The 20,948-nt window shown below is 43.4% G+C and overlaps 1 protein-coding gene across 1 annotated transcript in view; it reads right to left on the bottom strand.

Annotated features, from left to right (window-relative positions):
* Positions 1-14,685: 14,685 nt before the first annotated feature.
* The window catches only part of ACSS1 (acyl-CoA synthetase short chain family member 1), a 101,212-nt gene continuing 94,949 nt past the window's right edge, over positions 14,686-20,948 (bottom strand). The window contains exon 14 of the mRNA XM_056567580.1: positions 14,686-18,654. Within this exon, the coding sequence (XP_056423555.1) occupies positions 18,478-18,654 (177 nt within the window). The 3' untranslated portion in view covers positions 14,686-18,477. The remainder of the gene's footprint in view (positions 18,655-20,948) is intronic.

Genomic DNA, 20,948 nt, shown 5'->3' with positions numbered 1-20,948 from the left:
GTCCTGTGGTTTTGGACTGTCTCGGGCAGCTTGGCAGCACAAGGACCACTAGAATGCTTAATGACAGATCATATATTTTTCTAAATTAATGTTGTTGTTCTTGAATGTACATATGCTTTTCCTGTTACTGTGCCTTTAATTATGAGCAGTGAACCCCATGTGACCCTGCCTGCCAATGAGAACCCCAAAAGTCTCCCCTACATAGTGAAGTGCAGGGGAGGAGTTAGTCAGTCTAGTTCCAACAAGGCTCCTGAGCAACAGTTTAGCTCAGGTGTGCTGTGCGTCTTGTGCTCTGAGGAGAGGCCTGCTGCAAATCTAATCTCCCAACTGGTCAAGTATTACTCGCAAGGAAGAAATTCATGCCTCTGCAGAACAGTCTTCAGTACCTTGGCAGGACCCTAGCAACCAGGATTTAATCTTCAGTCTCAAGTCAGTATAATTGGGCTCCCAAGGAGTTATGCTACACTCCCACACCAAGGCCAGCTGTTTGTGTACCATCTGCACCAGCTCAGTAAAGACAGTTATCCATAACCTGACGTCGGTGTTCATTTACTTCCCATGTCTGGCCCAGGAGAAGTTGTCTCAAACCTTGGACCGTGTATAGGATAAGGATGCCCTGGCTTCACGAAGTGATCAGGAATTTCCAGCAATACCAGCTGACGCCACACATAGGTTACATAATACACAGTGAATACAGTAAATATTATAAAGTGCTTGAACATATTAAAACATAATAAACATTTTCACAGTTGGCCCAAAACACATACAGCAGGCATGCCATAGGAGATCCGCAGCCCACAGGACAGCTTTTGGTGCTGGGACACCACAATATTTTTTTTCCCCTAAAACTCAACATGTTAAAATGATAGTATAAAAGAAATCATACTACTTCCATAAGCAGATGTTAAGGGCAGTCATTTTTAAGAATAAACACCAGATGGCGTCCATGTACTATTTTATACTAAACCATTAGCTGTGCTAAATACAGAGCTGTAAGTCTAAGAAAAGGTTTATAAGAGTTTTTTTGGATGATAATGGTAAATGTATATTTGAGGGTATTATTACATAATACCATTAAAGGAGAACTCCGGTACTTGTTTTTTCCCCTACCCACAGGTTCAGAACACCTGCTATCCTCGTGCATGGAGTGACAGTGGTTGCTACACCCCTCCATGCATTGTCTATAGGAGAGTTGGAGATACATACCTGAAAACTGCCACTGCATTTTTTTCTTGCATTTTTGCCTATGTGTGGAAATTGCGTTTTTTATCCTTCGCAGTTTTTCCTGTGTCCACATCCTTTTTAGACTAATATGGAAAGAAACACCAACATTTCCTAGAAAAGAATGCCAAAGACAAAAATGCCAAGTGGGTATGGCATTTCATAACTTTTTATTCACTTGCAGCTAACATCTGGCTTCAGCATTCTTAATGGGGTACTCCACCCCTAGACATCTTATTCCCTATCCAAAGGATAGGGAATAAGATGTCTAATCGCAGGGGTCTGGCCGATGGGACCCCCCGCGATCTCCGGGGCGGCAAAACGGGGTTCTGAATGTAGGTCCGGACTACCCCTTTAAAACATGTGACACAGAACACCTTTTTTAGTATATTCACACACACAGATTTGTTGCATAGTATCAGTTTCATTTAATTTAATGGGGTTGTTTCAGTGGCAGGCACATGGATTTCTATAAGCCTCATTCAGGTGAATAGGACAGTTGCAGAAATGCCCGCAGCACATTTGCCATGTGTGAATATACTGTTAAATCAAAGACATTTAGTTTGACTTGCTCAATGTTGTTGAATTGTGAGGTATCACCTTACCCAAATCCAAAGAGCTTTCTAAGACTGGGCTTTTCAAACTGGGAGGTCGGGTCCTGCATCAGCAGCTGTTGCTGGCAACTGTTTTAAAGTGGCTGTGGCCAGAGCTTCTGGTCTTTAACAGGCAGCTGGAGCCACAGCCACTTTAAGAGTGGGGTCACGCGTAACCGATCCGCAGTTTAATTTAATAAAGTTGCGGATCCGTTACGTGTGACCCTATCCTAAAACAGTGAGCTACCGGTACTGACGAGTGATGCCCCTGATGTCGCGCCATGTAGCCGTACAGGAGGATGTCAGTGCCACACTGAGCAGAATGACGTCTCTCAGACCCGCCAAAGCCTGCTGGAGACACTGGCCAAGGCAGACGCAGGCCAGGTAAAATTCTATAACCTATCAACCTCAAAGACCACTCAAAAAAGGACCATGTATAAAAATAGGTATTCTTTATTATGAAAATAATACAAATAAAACAATTTCAAAGCAAGAGACATGGACACAGAAAAAGGTGGGGACTAGTGAAAGGAGTGAAAGGAGGGGTACAAATTCAAATATGATAATCGCTATGTAGCAATAACGAAGACTGATGGCCAGCTATAGAAAATACAGTGATAGTCCAACACAAGTGGGTTGGGCAGAACTAGGTAAAGATGTAAGTATAATGCAATCGTGCAACAAATGCCAAAAATGCGCAGTAACCAATGAATACATATAAGTGCATTATTTATGGTTTGATAGGTTATATAGTTTAGTGGTTTAAGTACCACAGGACCTTATCATTTGGTTCATATTGTATGTATCCCCTCTTTATGTGCGTGGTAATCACGGTAAAATTCTGTAGCACGGTGGCAGGTCTGGGTAATGATGTGGGGAATAAAGAAGGGGGGAATAATGTAGGTGTGGTAGCCACTGGGTGTTAGTAGAAATACCTGATCACTTTGTGACGCCAGGGCACCGTTATCCTATACACGGTCCGAGGTTTGAGACAGCTTCTCCTGGGCCAGACACGCAGAATAAATTAACACACCAACGTCAGGTTACAGATAACTGTGTGGTAGCTGCCTTGGGGTGTAGTGTAGTTGGGGTGTTGCTTCGGTATATGAGGGGTTAATTTAACCCTTGTCACTCGTGACGCCAGGGTGAGGGTTAATACGCTGAGGTAAATCTTCGGCCTATCGCCAACCTTCCCAGAAACGATAGGTGCGTGCTTAAATGAATGAAGGTCCACAATAGAGATGAACTTGAACTTGCATAAACTTTACTGAGGTACTTGCGGTACATCCAATTAACAGCAACAGTCTTAGCAATACAGTCTCTATACAGCACGGCAGTGATTGACAGATGCTGAGGACCATTGACTTATCCAAAGGATTATTAGAAGTAGGATTGGTGCAGAGATCCGTCCGGATTTAGGGGTCTATTTAGGCCCGGTGATCTTGCTGTGTTTACAGGGATTGAGATAACTCACAGTTTTGGAAAGATGGCCGTTGCTGCAAGGCTTGGGCCTAGTCACTGCTGATGACAGCTACGTAGATCCTCCTTCATCAGCAGCCCACGAGGAAAGAGACTGAGTAATGGCAGCCGCTCCCTTATATGGGCAGGGGCAGGGCCGTTTTGGATTGGTCCGTGTCAGCTGCCACTCACCGTTACAATGCATGGTGGCCGATCACCTGACTTCCTCCAAAGGTCCTTGAACCAGAAAACCATAGAGTTTTGGAATGCATCACGTGACCCGCAGGTCCTGCGACGCCACAACAAGGTAAGTACACTATATATATATATTTACACATATTACACATTGAATTTGAATAATTTTAACTATTAAAGGGGTGACAAGGGGCTAATTTTTGATGAGGACCCCACCGGTACCTAGGGACCCTGACTTTGGGGACCTCACCGGGACACCACAACTGTCTTTACTGAGCTGGGTGCAGATAGTATTACACGGACAGCTGATTTTGGGTGAGAAAGTGCAGCGTAACCCCTTGGGAGCCCTGTTGCCTTGCTGGGATTTGTGGTGCTTTCACCAAATGGATTTATACTGACTTGCGAGAGGGATAGATGAATCCTGGTAGGATCTGAAGCCTTCTCTGCCGGGGCATGAACTTCCACCGTACGGGAGATTCTTGCAGGATGACCAGGGATAGTAGATTTGAGCTAGGACTTCCCTTGGAGCACTCAGCACAACACACCTGAATCTCACTGTAGCTCAGGAACAACTAAACTGGAACTACACTATATAGGGGAGATTTTATGGGTTCCCATTGGCAGGCAGGGTTACATAGGGTTCACTGCTATTTCTTAAGGGTACAGTAAGACATTAATAACATATATACAAATAATAATGGAATTAATCAGAAAAATATATCACTTTGCTAAAAAGTGCGAACATATTTGATATAACAGTAGGTCTTTTGATGGGCCCAACACCTTGTGCTGCCAAGTTGCCTGAAGCAGTCCAAAGCAATAGACACCACATAGGGAATTAAATGGTACAAGGAGGGGTCAGAGGAGCGGGGAGATGTGGCACATGGGGAATAAAGAAGGATAATAAATGGCACTGGGGGATCAGAGGGAGGGAATGATGTGGCAAAGGGGGTAATACAGTGGGAATTAAATGGCAAGGAGGGCAGGGAGGAATGAAATTACACAGGTGGGGTTTAAGGGGAAGGAATGAAGTGGCACAGTAGGGATCAAGGGGGGGCCGAAATGTAATGCACAGGGGGTGGTGAAATGGAACAGGGGGTAATGAAAGGGGGTGATGAAATGGCAGACACATTTGTAATGTTAATACTAGATAATGGTATCAGCTTGTGCGGCGTAACACATGCAATTGGTGGTACGGCGAGGGGTGTGTCACCAAACTTTGCATGTCTAAAAAGATTTGGAAAGCTCTGCTCTAAGGCCTTCAGTACTAAGGTTGTATTTACCTATGAGGCTACCTACAAGTCTGGAAAAGAGTTTAAAAAGATTGGCAAATATATGAATATCAATTTTTGAGGTGCCTTGCTGTGCATTGGTTTCTTGATGGCTGTGTATAATACTCACTTATAAAGCTGGCCCTATGCATATGATACACATGAATGCTCAGCTTGGCTAAATGTTCACATGAAATGTGGCATGCCTAATCCTTGTCTACTGGCATGCCCAATTCATTGACAGTAACAGTTGGAGTAGCACTGGTGTGATCCAGTCACTAAACATTAAGGGGGAGATTTATCAAAACCTGTCCAGAGGAAAAAATTGCTGAGTTTTCCCATAGCAACCAATCAGATTGTTTCTTTTTATTTTTGAAAAGGACTCTGAAAATGAAAGAAGTAATCTGATTGGTTGCTGTGGGCAACTCAGCAACTTTTCCTCTGGACAGGTTTTGATTAATCTTTTTTATTTTTGTGCAAACCCCTAAGCCAGTTCTCAAGAAATGGACAGGGCTTAGCTAAAGGGGACGTGGCCTCCTGATTCCGCTAGGTTAATTAGGGTGCGTTCACACATGCATATTTTTGCTGCAGATTTGCTGCTGAAGATTTTGCTGCCCATTGACTTCAATGAGTAGAAAAATCTGCCACAGCAAATCTGCAGCAGAAAATACGCAAGTGTGAACGTACCCATAATCAGAGCATGGCTTGCTCCATGAAAACTGGAAATGGGAACCATGGTGACTGACAACGGGAAGAACATCTTGTCTGCGCTGCGACAAAGAAGGCTGAGCCATGCGCCTGGCATAGCACACGTGTTCAATCTGGTTGTCAAGCGGTTCCTGAAGTGTTCCGCCACTTGCAAGACATCCTAACAATGGGAAGGAAACTGTGCAAGCACTTCAGCCACTTGAACACCGCAAAGCAAACCCTCCTTGAGCTGCAGCGTCAGAACGGTATCCCACAACATAGTCTAATTTACGACGTTGCCACACGTTGAAATTCCACCCTCCATATGTTGGACCAACTATATGAACAGAGAAAAGCCATCACCGATTTCTTGATGATCCAAGCAGATAGGGGGACTCCCCTGTGTAACTTCAATGTCAACCAGTGGCAGGTCATGACCTGCCGTTTGCTGAGGCCCTTTGAGGAAGCCACATTATTAGTCAGTCGCCAGGATTACGGGATGAACAACATCATTCCACTGCTTCATTTCCTACAACATGTGTTGGAGAGGGTTGGGTGGCAGTAGCAGTACCAGCTCCATCAGAAGCAGTCTGAGTCTAGAGTCCCTGATGAGTAGCTTTCTTCACCCGCATAGTGAAGCAACTCATCAGCAGCAGGTAGACATGGAGCAGGACCTGAACCAGCAGGTGGTGGCATACCTTGACATGACCATGCCAAAACACCTTGGAGATCTGCTGGACTTCTGGGAAGACAAACTTGATTTGTGGCCACAACTAGCAGAGTTTGCCCTGGAAAAGCTGTCCTGCCCGGCCAGTATTGTGCCATCAGAGCAGGTGTTTAGTGCGGCAGGGGCCATAGTTACCCCAAGGAGAACTTGTCTGTCCACAAAATATGTAGAGAGACTGACCTTTGTCAAGAAGAATCAGGCATGGATCTGCCAGGATTTCCACCCACCAATGCTTGATGCATCAGAATAGATTGACCTTGGTGCCACACCAACACTTCACAAATATGGATAGTGCCCAACAGATTTAAGGCGCTGCTCCCCAGTTACAAACATTCCTCCGCATCAGACCTTTTTTCACCCACCTTTGTCACTGGGTACTGTTATTGCCACCCACTGCACCACTCTGTCACTGGGTCACTTTCAGGACTCCTGATGCTACTGCTGCCACCTCCAGGCTGTCTCATTCTGCCACCATATGGTCTCCTCATGCTTCCGCCATCTCCAGGCTGTGTCATTCAGTAACTATATAGATCCACAGGAAATTCTTTTGTTTTTTAATTTCTTTTCAGCCTGACCACAATGCTTTCTGCTGACACCTCTGTCCATGTCAGGAACTGTCCAGAGCAGGAGAGGTTTGCTATGGGATTTGCTCCTATTCTGGACAGTTTCTGGCATGGACAGAGGTGTCAGCAGAGAGCACTGTGGTCAGACTGGAAAAAACTATACAACTTCCTCTGTTGTTTACAGCAGCTGATAAGTACTGGAAGAATTAAGATTTATTAATTGAAGCCATTTACAAATCTGTTTAACTTTCTTGAACCAGTTGATTTAAAAAAAAAATAAAATAAATCCACCAGAGTACCCCTTTAACCCCTTAAGGGCCAGGCCATTTTACACCTTAAGGACCAGCGCGTTTTTTGCAAATCTGACCACTGTCACTTTAAACATTAATAACTCTGGAATGCTTTTAGTTATCATTCTGATTCCGAGATTGTTTTTTCGTGACATATTCTACTTTAACTTAGTGGTAAAATTTTATGGTAACTTGCATCCTTTCTTGGTGAAAAATCCCCAAATTTGATGAAAAAATGAAAATTTAGCATTTTTCTAACTTTGAAGCTCTCTGATTGTAAGGAAAATGGATATTCAAAATACATTTTTTTTTTTTTTGGTTCACATATACAATATGTCTACTTTATGATTGCATCATAAAATTGATGAGTTTTTACTTTTGGAAGACACCAGAGGGCTTCAAAGTTCAGCAGCAATTTTGAAATTTCTCACAAAATTTTCAAACTCACTATTTTTCGGGGACCAGTTCAGTTTTGAAGTGGATTTGAAGGGTCTTCATATTAGAAATACCCCATAAAAGACCCCATTATAAAAACTACACCCCCAAAGTATTCAAAATGACATTCAGTAAGTGTATTAACCATTTAGGTGTTTTACAGGAATAGCAACAAAGTGAAGGAGAAAATTCTAAATCTTCATTTTTTACACTCGCATGTTCTTGTAGACCCAATTTTTGAATTTTTGCAAGGGGTAAAAAGGAGAAAATTTTTACTTTTATTTGAAGCCCAATTTCTCTCGAGTAAGTACATACCTCATATGTCTATGTTAATTGTTCGGCGGGCGCAGTAGAGGGCTCAGAAGGGAAGGAGCGACAAATGGTTTTTGGGGGGCATGTCACCTTTAGGAAGCCCCTATGGTGCCAGGACAGCAAAAAAAACACATGGCATACCATTTTGGAAACTAGACCCCTCGGGGAACGTAACAAGGGGTAAAGTGAACCTTAATACCCCACAGGTGATTCACGACTTTTGCATATGTAAAAAAAATATTTTTTTTACCTAAAATACTTGGTTTCCCAAAATTTGTACATTTTTAAAAAGGGTAATAGAAGAAAATACCCCCCAAAATTTGAATCCCAATTTCTCCCGATTCAGAAAACACCCCATTTGGGGGTGAAAAGTGCTCTGCTGGTGCACTACAGGTCTCAGAAGAGAAGGAGTCACATTTGACTTTTTGAAAGCAAATTTTGCTCTGGGGGCATGCCGCATTTAGGAAGCCCCTATGGTGCCAGAGCAGCAAAAAAAAAAAAAACCGCATGGCATACCATTATGGAAACTAGACCCCTCGGGGAACGTAACAAGGGGTAATGTGAACCTTAAGTGTTTCACGACTTTTGTATATGTAAAAAAAAAATTTAATTTTTTTACCTAAAATGCTTGTTTTACCAAAAATTTTACATTTTTAAAAAGGGTAATAGCAGAAAATACCCCCCAAAATTTGTAACACAATTTCCCCTGAGTACGGCAATACGCATGCGCATTTGAGGCCTAAATTAGGGACTTGCATAGGGGTGGACATAGGGGTATTCTACGCCAGTGATTCCCAAACAGGGTGCCTCCAGCTGTTGTAAAACTCCCAGCATGCCTGGACAGTCAGTTGCTATCTGGCAATACTGGGAATAGTTGTTTTGCAACAGCTGGAGGTTCCGTTTTGGAAACAGTGGCGTACCAGACGTTTTTCATTTTTATTGGGGAGGGGAGGGGGGCCGTGTAGGGGTATGTGTATATGTAGTGTTTTTTACTTTTTATTTTATTTTTTGTTAGTGTAGTGTAGTGTTTTTAGGGTACAGTCACATGGGCGGGGGTTCACAGTAGTTTCTCGCTGGCAGTTTGAGCTGCGACAGAAAATTTGACGCAGCTCAAACTTGCAGCCGGATACTTACTGTAAACCTCCGCCCATGTGAGTGTACCCTGTACATTCACATTGGGGGGGAGAAACATCCAGCTGTTGCAAAACTACAACTCCCAGCATGTACGGTCTATCAGTGCATGCTGGAAGTTGTAGTTTTGCAACTGCTGGAGGCTTCGTTTTGGAAACAGTGGCGTACCAGACGTTTTTCCTTTTTATTGGGGAGGGGGGCTGTGTAGGGGTATGTGTATATGTAGTGTTTTTTTTACTTTTTATTTTGTGTTAGTGTAGTGTAGTGTTTTTAGGGCACAGTCGCACGGGCGGGGGTTCACAGTAGTTTCTCGCTGGCAGTTTGAGCTGCCGCAGCTCAAACTTGCAGCCAGATACTTACTGTAAACCTCCGCCCATGTGAGTGTACCCTGTACATTCACATTGGGGGGTGGGGGGGGGGGGGAGAAACATCCAGCTGTTGCAAAACTACAACTCCCAGCATGTACGGAGTTGTAGTTTTGCAACAGATGGAGGCACACTGGTTGTGAAACACCGAGTTTGGTGTTTTGCAACCAGTGTGCCTTCAGCTGTTGCAAAAGCTACAACCCCCAGCATGTACGGACAGCGGAAGGGCATGCTGAGTCTTGTAGTTATGCAACAGCTGGAGGCATACTACTTTGGCTGGGGATGCTGGGGATTGTAGTTATGCAACAGCTGGAGACACACTGGTTTGCTACTTAACTCAGTGTGCCTTCAGCTGTTGCAAAACTACAACTCTCAGCAGTCACCGACAGCCAACGGGCATGCTGGGAGTTGTAGTTATGCAACCAGCAGATGCACCACTACAACTCCCAGCATGCACTTTAGCTGTTTGTGCAATCTGGGAGTTGAAGGTACACTTTTCCATAGAAAAAATGTGCCTCCAGCTGTTGCAAAACTATAAGTCCCAGCATGCCCATAAGGGAATGCTGGGAGTTGTGGTGGTCTGCCTCCTGCTGTTGCATAACTACAGCTCCCAGCATGCCATTTTTGCATGCTGGGAGCTGTTGCTAAGCAACAGCAGGAGGCTGTCACTCACCTCCTACCGCTGCTTCTCCGGGCACAGGTCAGTCCCTCGCCCCGCCGTCGCTCCTGGGGCCCCGATCCCAACAGGGACGCCGGGGATCGGGGTCCCCAGCACCTGGGGTCTTCTTCCCGCACCCGCTCATGTCCTCCGGAAGAGGGGCAGAGCGGGTTGCGGGAGTGACACCCGCAGCAGGCGCCCTGATTGGTCGCCGGGAAACTGGCCGACGAATCAGAGCGTTCGTGAGGTGGCACCAGTGCCACCTCACCCCTGCTGGCTATGGCTGTTCGGGGCCGTCTCCAGCCAGTAATTCCGGGTCACTGGAGACCCGATTGACCTGGAATCCGCCGCAGATCGCTGGACTGAATTGTCCAGCGATCTGCGGCCATCGCCGACATGGGGGGACATAATGACCCCCCTGGGCGATATGCCGGGATGCCTGCTGAACGATTTCAGAAGGCATCCGGCTCCCCTCCGGCTAGCGGCTGGGGCCGGAAATGCGCAGGGCATATCCATACGCCCTGTGTTCTTAAGGACTTGGAAACGGGGGCGTATGGATACGCCCTGTGTCCTTAAGGGGTTAACGGATGCTTTCATTTAAATAAAAAAATGTTTACAGTCTGTTAGGAGTATAAAGTAATAAAATCCCCCATGCTCACCTTGCTGGGTCTAGTGTCAAGGCTTTTGTACATCTCGATGCTTCTGCACTAGCCCTGAATACGCTCTCTCTCTGCTGTTGAAGTTCCAAACCCCCTGCAGCCTCAGTAATTGACTGCAGTTTGTTAAGAAAGTGGGAGCACCGGCACTGTACTTAACAAGGTGAGTTACATTATTACTAACGTTATTTTTTTATTCAAATAGGAAAAAAACCTCTAGAAATTTATTTATTTGACAGCAGGTAACAAGTCTATGTACTGCATATCTGACTTGTTCTATTAGTATGTGTATGTATTCCTTTCCTTAACCCCTTTTTTGACATTGCAAAGCGTGTGTTTATTCTGACATATGATTTAAATATTACACTCAACATTCCAAACATTGTAAAGCAGGGGATATCTATTCTGTGAAACAGTCCCTGGATGACAGTCTCCATTCCTTGTATACTGATTCAAACTTTCCATCCCACTAGCTGGCTCCCATTGCATGTCATGCAGTCTATTTATAGGGACATACAGCTTTCTAGATAATCGCTTCTCAGGGAAAGCGAAAACAAGTTCAGATCTTGCTTTGCTGAAGCTCGAAGTCAATAGGAGTGCAGCATATGTGATAGCTTGGGAATATCAAATCATAATGTGGTGTGGGACAGGATAATGTATAATTGACCTTATCGTGAGGCCAGGGCGTGGTTGACCTAAACACCACCCGAGGTAGGCCAGCTTCACCTATGCCAGGCACAGGGCAAATAATCACTCCGATGCAAGGTTACGGTCAACTGGCTTGCTTAACTGAGGTTGAAAAATGGTACAATCCGTTACATCTCAGATACGCGTGAAGGAGGTGCAGGGTGAACATAGGGAAGCTTATTGACTTATAGTTGATTGTGCTGTATATGACTGAATCAGCCCACGCTATACTTTAGGGACTTGGACTTGATTAACTTGCTGACTTGACTTGTATAATATCCCCAAGACTGTAGGCTTACCGTAAGGTTTTGACTTTCACCTCAGTAGTGGGGTTGACTTGTAGTAGATGCGCGGTTGCTGGGTTTAGGCCTCAGGCCTCCTTTCAGATCCACCTCACAGACAGACTTCACTCCTGAAACTGAATCTCAGCAAAGACTTTTATGAAAGACATACCTGAGCCCGCACACCAACGCCAAGGTTTCTCAAGTGGCATGGGACCTAACACTTCAGTGTGACTGAGCACACATACAATGGGAGGAGGGAGGCAGGCTATAAGCCCCACCCAAGTTAGCTGATGTGTTGCCGGCCTCACAGGTGAGGCTGGCAACACATCGGCCAACTTGGGTGGGGCTTATAGCCTGCCTGCGTTCTCCCATTGTATGTGTCTCCAGTCACACTGAAGGTAACTGGGAGTAGGCTATGAGTTGGACCAAATGCTGTAATTGCCCACTGGCCCCTGGTTTTGCCCATACGGCACAGGTAGGTTTAGTGTTAGGTCCCGTGCCACTTGAGAAACCTTGGCGTTGGTGCGCGGGGTCAGGTATGTCCTTCACATAAGGATGTACTGGCTAATGTCTCAATTCTAACATCAGTTTGAGGGTTAGCTTTATGTCACTGTCTACATCTACCACAGTAGTGCACCTAAATTTATGTATTACTCTATATGTTACACATCCATCAACCTTTCATCTGGTGTAGGATACCATTGTGGCACTTGTAGTCTGCTGCATGCATCCCCCATTGTAGGCATTTTATGCTGGGGATTGCCCCTAGCAACAGACCACAAGGGCAGGATCAACATAAATGAACAACTGCATTTGGGGTTGAGCACCTCCTGCTTTTTGAGACCATGTTTTTTCTTCTTGTTGTTTCAATCTCAGCAAAGACTCAAGAAAGCAAATTGAACTCTGACCTCACTATATAAGGGAGGAACCTAGAGAGATCCCATTGGCTGGATAAGTCACATGTTCACCACTGCATACTCCCCTTAACAACAAGGTCTATGAAATATAGAGAGTTCTGAGGAGAGGGGACCCATGATGGACTTTGAGCAGCATCTGCCACACAGGATGGGCAGGAGTACAGAATAACATGTGATTCTGTCCTGGGTCACCACAATAATAATATGCAAACACATAATGGAATGACTGTATAAGTATTTATTACTGTAAAACTAAAAGAGTTTGAGGTAAATAAAGAGAAGGAATAAAGCATTCCGATGTAGTTGTTCCAGTTTCTCAGCAGTGATTGGTAACATTTTACATCCAAAGGCTCAAAACCTGTGCAGACCTAAAACTCTTCAAAGATAAGGGCGCTACAATTGTATCAAGACATAGCTCAATAATAAACAGCAGGTAAATGTTAAGCCTTGCAATAGGCCACTTTATCTTTGTTTATTTTTATCTTTGTTTTAGAGATCAGTGGGGTCTTAGTGAAGGGATCCCCACAGATCAATACTTCTGACATTTCTTTAGGGTAGGGTCACACATAACGCATACGCAGCGTAATTTTGTGTGAAATCTGCCGGGCAGCTTGAAATACATTGTGCATTTTGCTATGAACAGACACACAGGACTTCCCCGCTGCAGCCCTGTGTGTGCAGTAAGTTTTGTAGGCGGGCATAGGGCATCACAGTCACATCGGCGAACTCTGCCCACCTCCAAACCTCACGGCACACACGGCTACAGCAGGAAGCCCTGTATGTCTGCTCATAGCAAAATGTGCAGCGTATTTCCTGCTGCCCAGTAGCTATGTGTGACCCTACCTTTAAAGGAAACCGGTCACACTTTCATGCAGTCTGAAACATGAGTCATCCAGAAGTCCCCAGTGGCTTTTGCCTTTTTGTCTGCCAGCGTTATTTGGTAAAACTTTCCCTTAATTCAGACAGAGACCTATCTATTAAAAATGGTGAAGCCGCCTGGGACAGCCTGACTTATGGTTCAGGTAGCATGCATGTAATGTTATGTTCACTGTAAACCAAAGCTGGAAAGGGCATCATGAATAATGTTATGTTTTGTAGGGTTTATGTTTGGTTTGTGAGATTGAAGTAAGAAAGACAGTGGGACAGAGGTGTCAGAACTAGTGCAAAGAAGATCAAAGTTGGAGCTGAAAGGGGATTGGTTGAAAAATGCTGAATATTTCTATAATAAACCCCAAAATTTATGTTTGTCATTTCATAAACAGCACTAAGGTAGCTAGAGAAATAACACATGGAAACAGTGAAATAGATTTAATTCCAACATTTATTTTAACTTAATTGGTAGTTTTTTGACTTGTGGAACCAATATGAACCAACAATTGAGCAGAACAGCAAAATCCTATTATACAAATAGATATTGACATGTTTCTTAATAACACAATATTAGGAAGTAAGCTTGAAAAACATGACTCCTTCCACCCCAACCACGTCATCCACCCACGCCAGCAAGAGGATTTGGTCTCTAATTTGGGCTCTAATTCTATACTGTTGCAAACTGCACTTTCTTTAGCATTTTGGTATAACCTCTAGGTAGTCACCTCAATATGTCTCTCAATATGAAACTGTTGGCATTATGGTTTGTTAATTTCTTTTGGTAGCTAATTTTGTTTTACTTACAGAGATATTGGCATTATTTTGTTGCATTCATTCATTTTGCAAGTGGCAATAGGAAGTGCAGCCGTAATGGTTGTTTCTTCTTAAAGAGAAACTGACAGCTAGTTCACCCGCACTAAACCCACTGTACTAGGTTATAGTGTGGGTTAATAACTGTAAAAAGTGGGGTCCTTAACATATTTGGGTAAAGTATTTCCAGAGTTATGCCCATTGCTAATTCTATTCCCTTTCCATTGTGCTCCTGTGTGCAATGGAGGTGGAAAGCCGACTCACCCAGCTCCCCTGCCTCATCAATATTCACCCCCTGGCCAACCCCCTTTCGTGATGTAAGAGCCAGCAGGAGGAGGAGGGGGTGATGAGCGCAGCTGCCTAGCGGATATAGCGAGGAGCAGAGTGCTCATCCCCTGCAGACTCTCAAGGCATGGAAGGGGGCAAGCGAGGGAATGAATATTGATGAGAGAGGTGGAGGTGGAAGTGCCGGCTTCTTGCCTCCGTTGCGCATAGGAGCACAATGGAAAGAGAATTAGTAATGGGCATAACTCCGGAAATAATTTACCTAAGTATGTTAGAATCCCTCATTTTACAGCTATTCACACACACACTATGACCTACTATATTCGGTTTACTGTGGTTGAACAGGCTGTCAGTTTCTCTTTAAACACTGACTGAACTTTCCTATTGCTTTTTGATAAACTACTTTATGGTCATTTTACATTTTTGGTATAAATCCTCTTTGAACTTGGCCCCTAAAAACATCTCAAATTTTTGAGAGAATTACCAACATTTTTAAAAATACTTTCAACAATGCACATGGGGGTATGATAATTGCTCTGTGCATCATAAAAACAAAAATAAATTCATTATGAAACCATTTTAAATGTAAAAAGTGAATAGCTACCATAAGACATTAAATGTGATCTCACATTTTTATCCAGCAATAGGAAAACAGAGTTTATTTGTTCCATTAACAGCACCACGCCTGTCTGTTATTACAACTTGGCTCTATTCACTTCAATGCAAATGAGCTGCAATACCACACCCAGCCTGCAGTCTAATGTGGTGCAGTTTTCTGAAAAATTTGCTGTTTTTCTAATGTTGGATAACCGCTTTAAGCAAGGGTGATATCGTCACATGTGAAATTCCAATAAATTATTCACACATTGAACAGTGAAACCATGGACCTGTACTTTCTGCAGCCTTTTCACAAATTGAACAAAGGCATAGAAGTAATATGTTATTTTAATGATTCCCATATTTTCCAATAGAAACACATGTCTATGGTCAGTCCTGCAGGAAAAAACACCCAGTCCCGAGTGTCAGAGCATGGTCATTATGCTTACAGTGATTGTCGATGTAGTAGTCTCCATTGTATACTTATTGATGTCTTATATGTCATTAGTTGCACTGTACTGGACTGGTAAAAGTTTGGGTATCCTACTAGCCAGAGACAAACATAGAAGACAAAAAGTAGTCAGGATATTTTGCATTATAGAATCTTTCTAATAGAATTTTTTTTTTAACCTTATATGGTTGTGGCTCCTAGACGTCTTCATAGTATGAATGTACTTAAACACATGGAAGCACTTGGAACAAACCATTGCCCAGGTATGTGCTAGATGGAACACTTCCAGGTGAATGCGTTTCCCTATCCACCTAGCTTTACAATGAGACTCTGTACACAGGGGCTCTCCACTTTGTTTATTTTAGTCTCTCATAGAAGACAGTAGCGCCCACCACAAGAATATAACCAGGTCTGCTCTTGGTGCTGGTTCATGTCACCACATTCTTTGGACAATCTGGTGTTTTTTGACCCTACTAACTATATCTTGTGGAATAGGAGGGACTTGTGGTCCTTGAGGTGCATCACCCTTCCCTTATTTGGTAATGAGAAGAGTAATTTTGTGCAAGTTCACAGAACCATAGAAAACAAAGATGGGGCAACATGGTATGGGCCATCTTCCTTCATGCACCCTATAATAGCCATTTTATCCACTTCTTCATGGTACAGTGGGGCAAAAAGGTATTTAGTCAGCCACCAATTGTGCTAGGTAAACCTCAACTATGAGAGACATAATGAGAAAAAAAATCCATAAAATCACATTGTCTGATTTTTAAAGAATTTATTTGCAAATTGTGGTGGAAAATAAGTATTTGGTCACCTACAAACAAGCAAGATTTCTGGCTCTCACAGACCTGTAACTTCTTCTTTAACAGTCTCCTCTGTTCTCCACTCGTTTCCTGCATTAATGGACCCTGTTTGAAATTGTTATCAGTATAAAAGTCACCTGACCACAACCTCAAACAGTCACACTCCAAACTCTGCTATGGCCAACACCAAAGAGCTGTCGAATGACACCAGAAACAAAATTGTAGACCTGCACCAGGCTAGGAAGACTTAATCTGCAGTAAGCAAGCAGCTTGGTGTGAAGAAATCAGCTTAGGAGCAATTCTTAGAAAATGGAAGACATACAAGACCACTGATAATCTCCCTTGATCTGGGGCTCCATGCAAGATCTCACCCTGTGGTGTCAAAATGATGACAAGAATGGTGAGCAAAAATCAGAACCTAGTGAATGACCTGCAGAGAGCTGGGACCAAAGTATTAAAGTCCACAATCAGTAACACACTACGCCGCCAGGGACTCAAATCATGCAGTGCCAGACATGTCCCCCTACTTAAGCCAGTACATGTCCGGACCCGTCTGAAGTTTGCTAGAGAGCATTTGGATGATCCAGAAGAGGACTGGGAGAATGTCATATGGTCAGATGAAACCAAAGTAGAACTTTTTGGTAAAAACTCAACTATTTGTGTTTGGAGGAGAAAAAATGCTGACTTGCATTAAAAGAACACCATACCTAGTGTGAAGCATAGGGGTGGAAACATCATGCTTTGGGGCTGTTTTTCAGCCAAGGGACCAGGACGACTGATCCATGTAAAGGAAAGAATGAATGGGGCCATGTGTTGTGAGATTTTGAGTGAAAACCTCCTTCCATTGGCAAGGGCATTGGAAATGAAAGGTGGCTGGGTCTTTCAGCATGACAATGATCCCAAACACACCGCCTGGGCAACAAAGGAGGGGCTTTGTTAGAATCATTTCAAGGTCCTGGAGTGGTCTAGCCAGTCTCCAGATCTCAACTCCATATAAAATCTTTAGAGGGAGTTGAAAGTCTGTGTTGCCCAGCGACAGCCCTAAAACATCACTGCTCTAGAGGAGATCTGCATGGAGGAATGGGCCAAAATAAGTCTGTAAAGACTTACAGAAAACATTTGACCTCTGTCATTGCCAACAAAGGGTATATAACAAAGTATTGAGAGGAAGTTTTGTTATTGACCAAATACTTATTTTCTACCATAATTTGCAAATAAATTCTTTAAAAATCAGACAAGGTGATTTTATGGATTTTTTTTCTTATTATGTCTCTCATAGTTGAGGTATACCTATGATGAAAATTACAGGCCTCTCATCTTTTTAAGTGGGGGAACTTGCACAATTGGTGGCTGACTAAATACTTTTTTGTCTCACAGTATGTACATCCTTTCTACTAGCCTGTCACTAGCTGATCAGAGTCTTACCAGAGAACATTTGGCTCTGTGTCTCTTTAAGGCTACATTCACATTGCTCTCAGCACATCCATCAATGGAGAGTAAGGTTCATGTTGCCAATGTCACACTGGTATATGTATACCTCATTATTCTGCTGTAGAGAACCAAACAGACTGCTTTGCCAATTATACAAAGGCAAAGAAACTTTGCAGTACATGATTTTTAATATGGGAGCCTATGGGTGACATATTGTACTGTATGGAAATGCAGAGACATATTCTACTATATTGTGAATCAGAGACGTACATTAGTAGCATCTTTCGGAGGTATACATTAAGAAATTCACTTGGTGCATATCCCTAATGTATACTGTAGGCACAGTATAAAATTAAAATGTTCCAAATGCATAAATAGGGTGCACTGGCTCAATGAATGTCAAGTATAACAGTGGATAATTTCATTTCACAACAGATTATGCATTCACTAAGAGTAATAAGATGTATAACAACCATAATGGGGTTGTTCACTGTTAGAAAAATAGGGTTAATTTTTATTTGAGAAACAGTGCCACACCAGTCCATGGGATGTGGTGGCTATTGCAGATCCCTTCCATTAAAGTGAAGCATGCAGCCGTGTTTTATCGAAACCTGCACAACAGTCTAACATGGACATTTTATATTTCTAGGGACAGAAATGTGAATTCGGCACAACACTTTTTTTTCTAGCTGAATTAGAATTTTCTAACCGGTCCTTTAATATGATGGTATTCATCTATGTTTTGCCTTATATCCATTGTTAACAGTTATTGGGTAGTTATTTGGCAGCCTCATCTGTCTTGTACTTCTGATAGTTCTCCAGTATTTCTGTAATGATGCTTGGATCCTCCAGCGTGGTTATGTCTCCAAGATCTTCTGTGTGGCCACTGGCAATTTTCCTTAGCACGCGCCTCATGATTTTTCCTGAACGTGTTTTTGGAAGTCGCTTCACTATCTGAAGGAGAGAGAGGGTGCACATGGCACATTGAATTACTATTTTTAAATGTTTTATTTTATATAAATATATAAAATTGTTCTTTATTGTTCCTATTATGAGTCATTTCCTTACTGAGATGCAGTTAATTCACTTGAATATGCTGCAATGAGCATTGACAGGTTGGCAACCATTGGCGCACTGACTTTCTCTGCACTCAGCATCACCAGGTCTCCGTCTGTGCTCTGCTCTCAACCCCAGCCTCCGCCATGCTGCTTCCTCCTCCAAGGCTACTCCTAATGTAGGGGGTGAGCACCAGCACTTTCTGTTTCCTATACTGGGTGATTGAGCCCCCAAAACCTGTCCCCACCTGACCTGGCTAAGCATCTCTTATTTATGGATGCCCTGCTCCCTCCCTGGTGCCTGAGTGTCATTGTGGTTCATCCATTATAATGGCTGAATCTATTCCATGTATGACCCTTGCCTGCCTTTCATGACTCCACTCCTGTCTGACCTATCTGTACTTTATTGTCTCTCGTGTTGTCAACTCGGATTGCTGGTCTGTCATAATCATCTGCCTGAATTAGGTCTACACCTTTGTCTTATCCCTGTGTATTATATGGATTGTCCAGTGTTCGACCCACTTGCTGACTAGATTAACCTACCTGACTGCTGACACTGGTTCCATCTGGCTTTCCTGGGTAAGCAGCTACCACATCTGGACCACTCTTTAAAAGCAACCTGGCACCTCATGGCAGCTAAGATCAGCTTTTGGATTCAGGAGCAAGATAGTGGAGGTACACCTAGAAGGGGCTTAGACTCCACAATGGGTCCAAATTATTGCTTGTTACAAGCAGCCTGTAGACAAGCATTGTAGTGTTGTTTCTGGAATGAAGTAACCATGTTTTTCTTAGCTCTTAAAATTCAGTTAAAGGGGTACTCCGCCCCTAAGATGTCTGATCGCTGGGGTCCCGCCGCTGAGGACCCCCGCGATCTCCGTGGCAGCACCCCGCTTTCATAACTGCACAGAGCAAACTCGCTCTGTGCGTAATGACGGGTGATACAGGGGCCTGAGCATCCTGGCGCCACGGCTCTGCCCCTGTTGACATCACGGTCCGCCCCCTTAACCCCTTAAGGACATGCGCCGTAAATGTACGGCGCTGCATAGTGTCACTTAGTGCACATCACCGTACATTTACGGCGCGGCTGTGACGCGAGCGCAGGAGATGCGCTCGCTTCATTCCTGGTGGGTTCCGGCGGCTGTCAGCAATCGCGCTGATGTCTGCCATTAACCGCTCAGATGCCGTGATCATTACAGATCACGGCATCTGCGGCAGTGCGGCACTTATAATGGCTGATCTGATCGCCTGCCTCCGTCAGTCTCCCGGGGTCTTCTGCACTGATCTGCCTTTCAGGAGACCAGAGCAGAAGATCGCCGATAATACTGATCAGTGCTATGCCCTATGCATAGCAGTGAACAGTATAAGCAATCTAATGATTGCTAAAAATAGTCCCCTATGGGGACTAAAAAAGTGTAAAATAAATGTAAAAAAAAGTTTAAAATAAAAGTGAAATAAATGTGAAAAAGCCCCCCCCCAATAAAGTTTTAAATGACCCCATTTCCCCATATTACACAAAAGTGTAAAAAAAAACTATAAATAATAAATATATTTAGTATCGTTGCGTGCGTAAATGTCCGAACTATAAATATATAATGTTAATTATCCCGTACGGCAAACGGTGTAAATGTAAAAAAAAAAAAAACTTTCTGCTTTTTTGTCACATCAAACTGCTAATTTTTTTTATAAAAAGCGATCAAAAAGTCACATATAATAGAAATGTATGTAACCATGGGTGTCATTTTAATTGTATTGACCCAGAGAATAAAGAAAACATGTAATTTTTACCACAAAGTGTACAGCGCAAAAACGAAACCCCCCCCCCCAAATGTGCAAAGTTATAATTTTTGTTTAAATTTCATTACACAAAAACTAATTTTTTGAGTTTACCATACATTTAAGGGTAAAATGAGTGATGTTATTACAAAGTACATCTGGTCACGCAAAAAAAACAAGCCCTCCTATGGCTCTGGGAATGGAAATATAAAAGAGTTATGAAGGCGAGGAGGAAAAAACGAAAACGCAAAAATAAAATGGGCTGTGTCCTTAAGGGGTTAATGTAAGTCTATGGGAGGGGTCGTGACGGCCACCACGCCCCCTCCCATAGATTTGTATTGAGGGGGTGGGCCTTGACGTCACAATGCTTGGCCCTTGTATTGCCAGTCATTACGCACAGAGCGAGTTTGCTCTGTGCAG

This window comes from Hyla sarda, chromosome 3, assembly GCF_029499605.1.
Source record: "Hyla sarda isolate aHylSar1 chromosome 3, aHylSar1.hap1, whole genome shotgun sequence".
In the NCBI taxonomy this organism is placed as follows: Eukaryota; Metazoa; Chordata; class Amphibia; order Anura; family Hylidae; genus Hyla; species Hyla sarda.
This window is presented reverse-complemented; position numbering and strand designations above follow the sequence as displayed.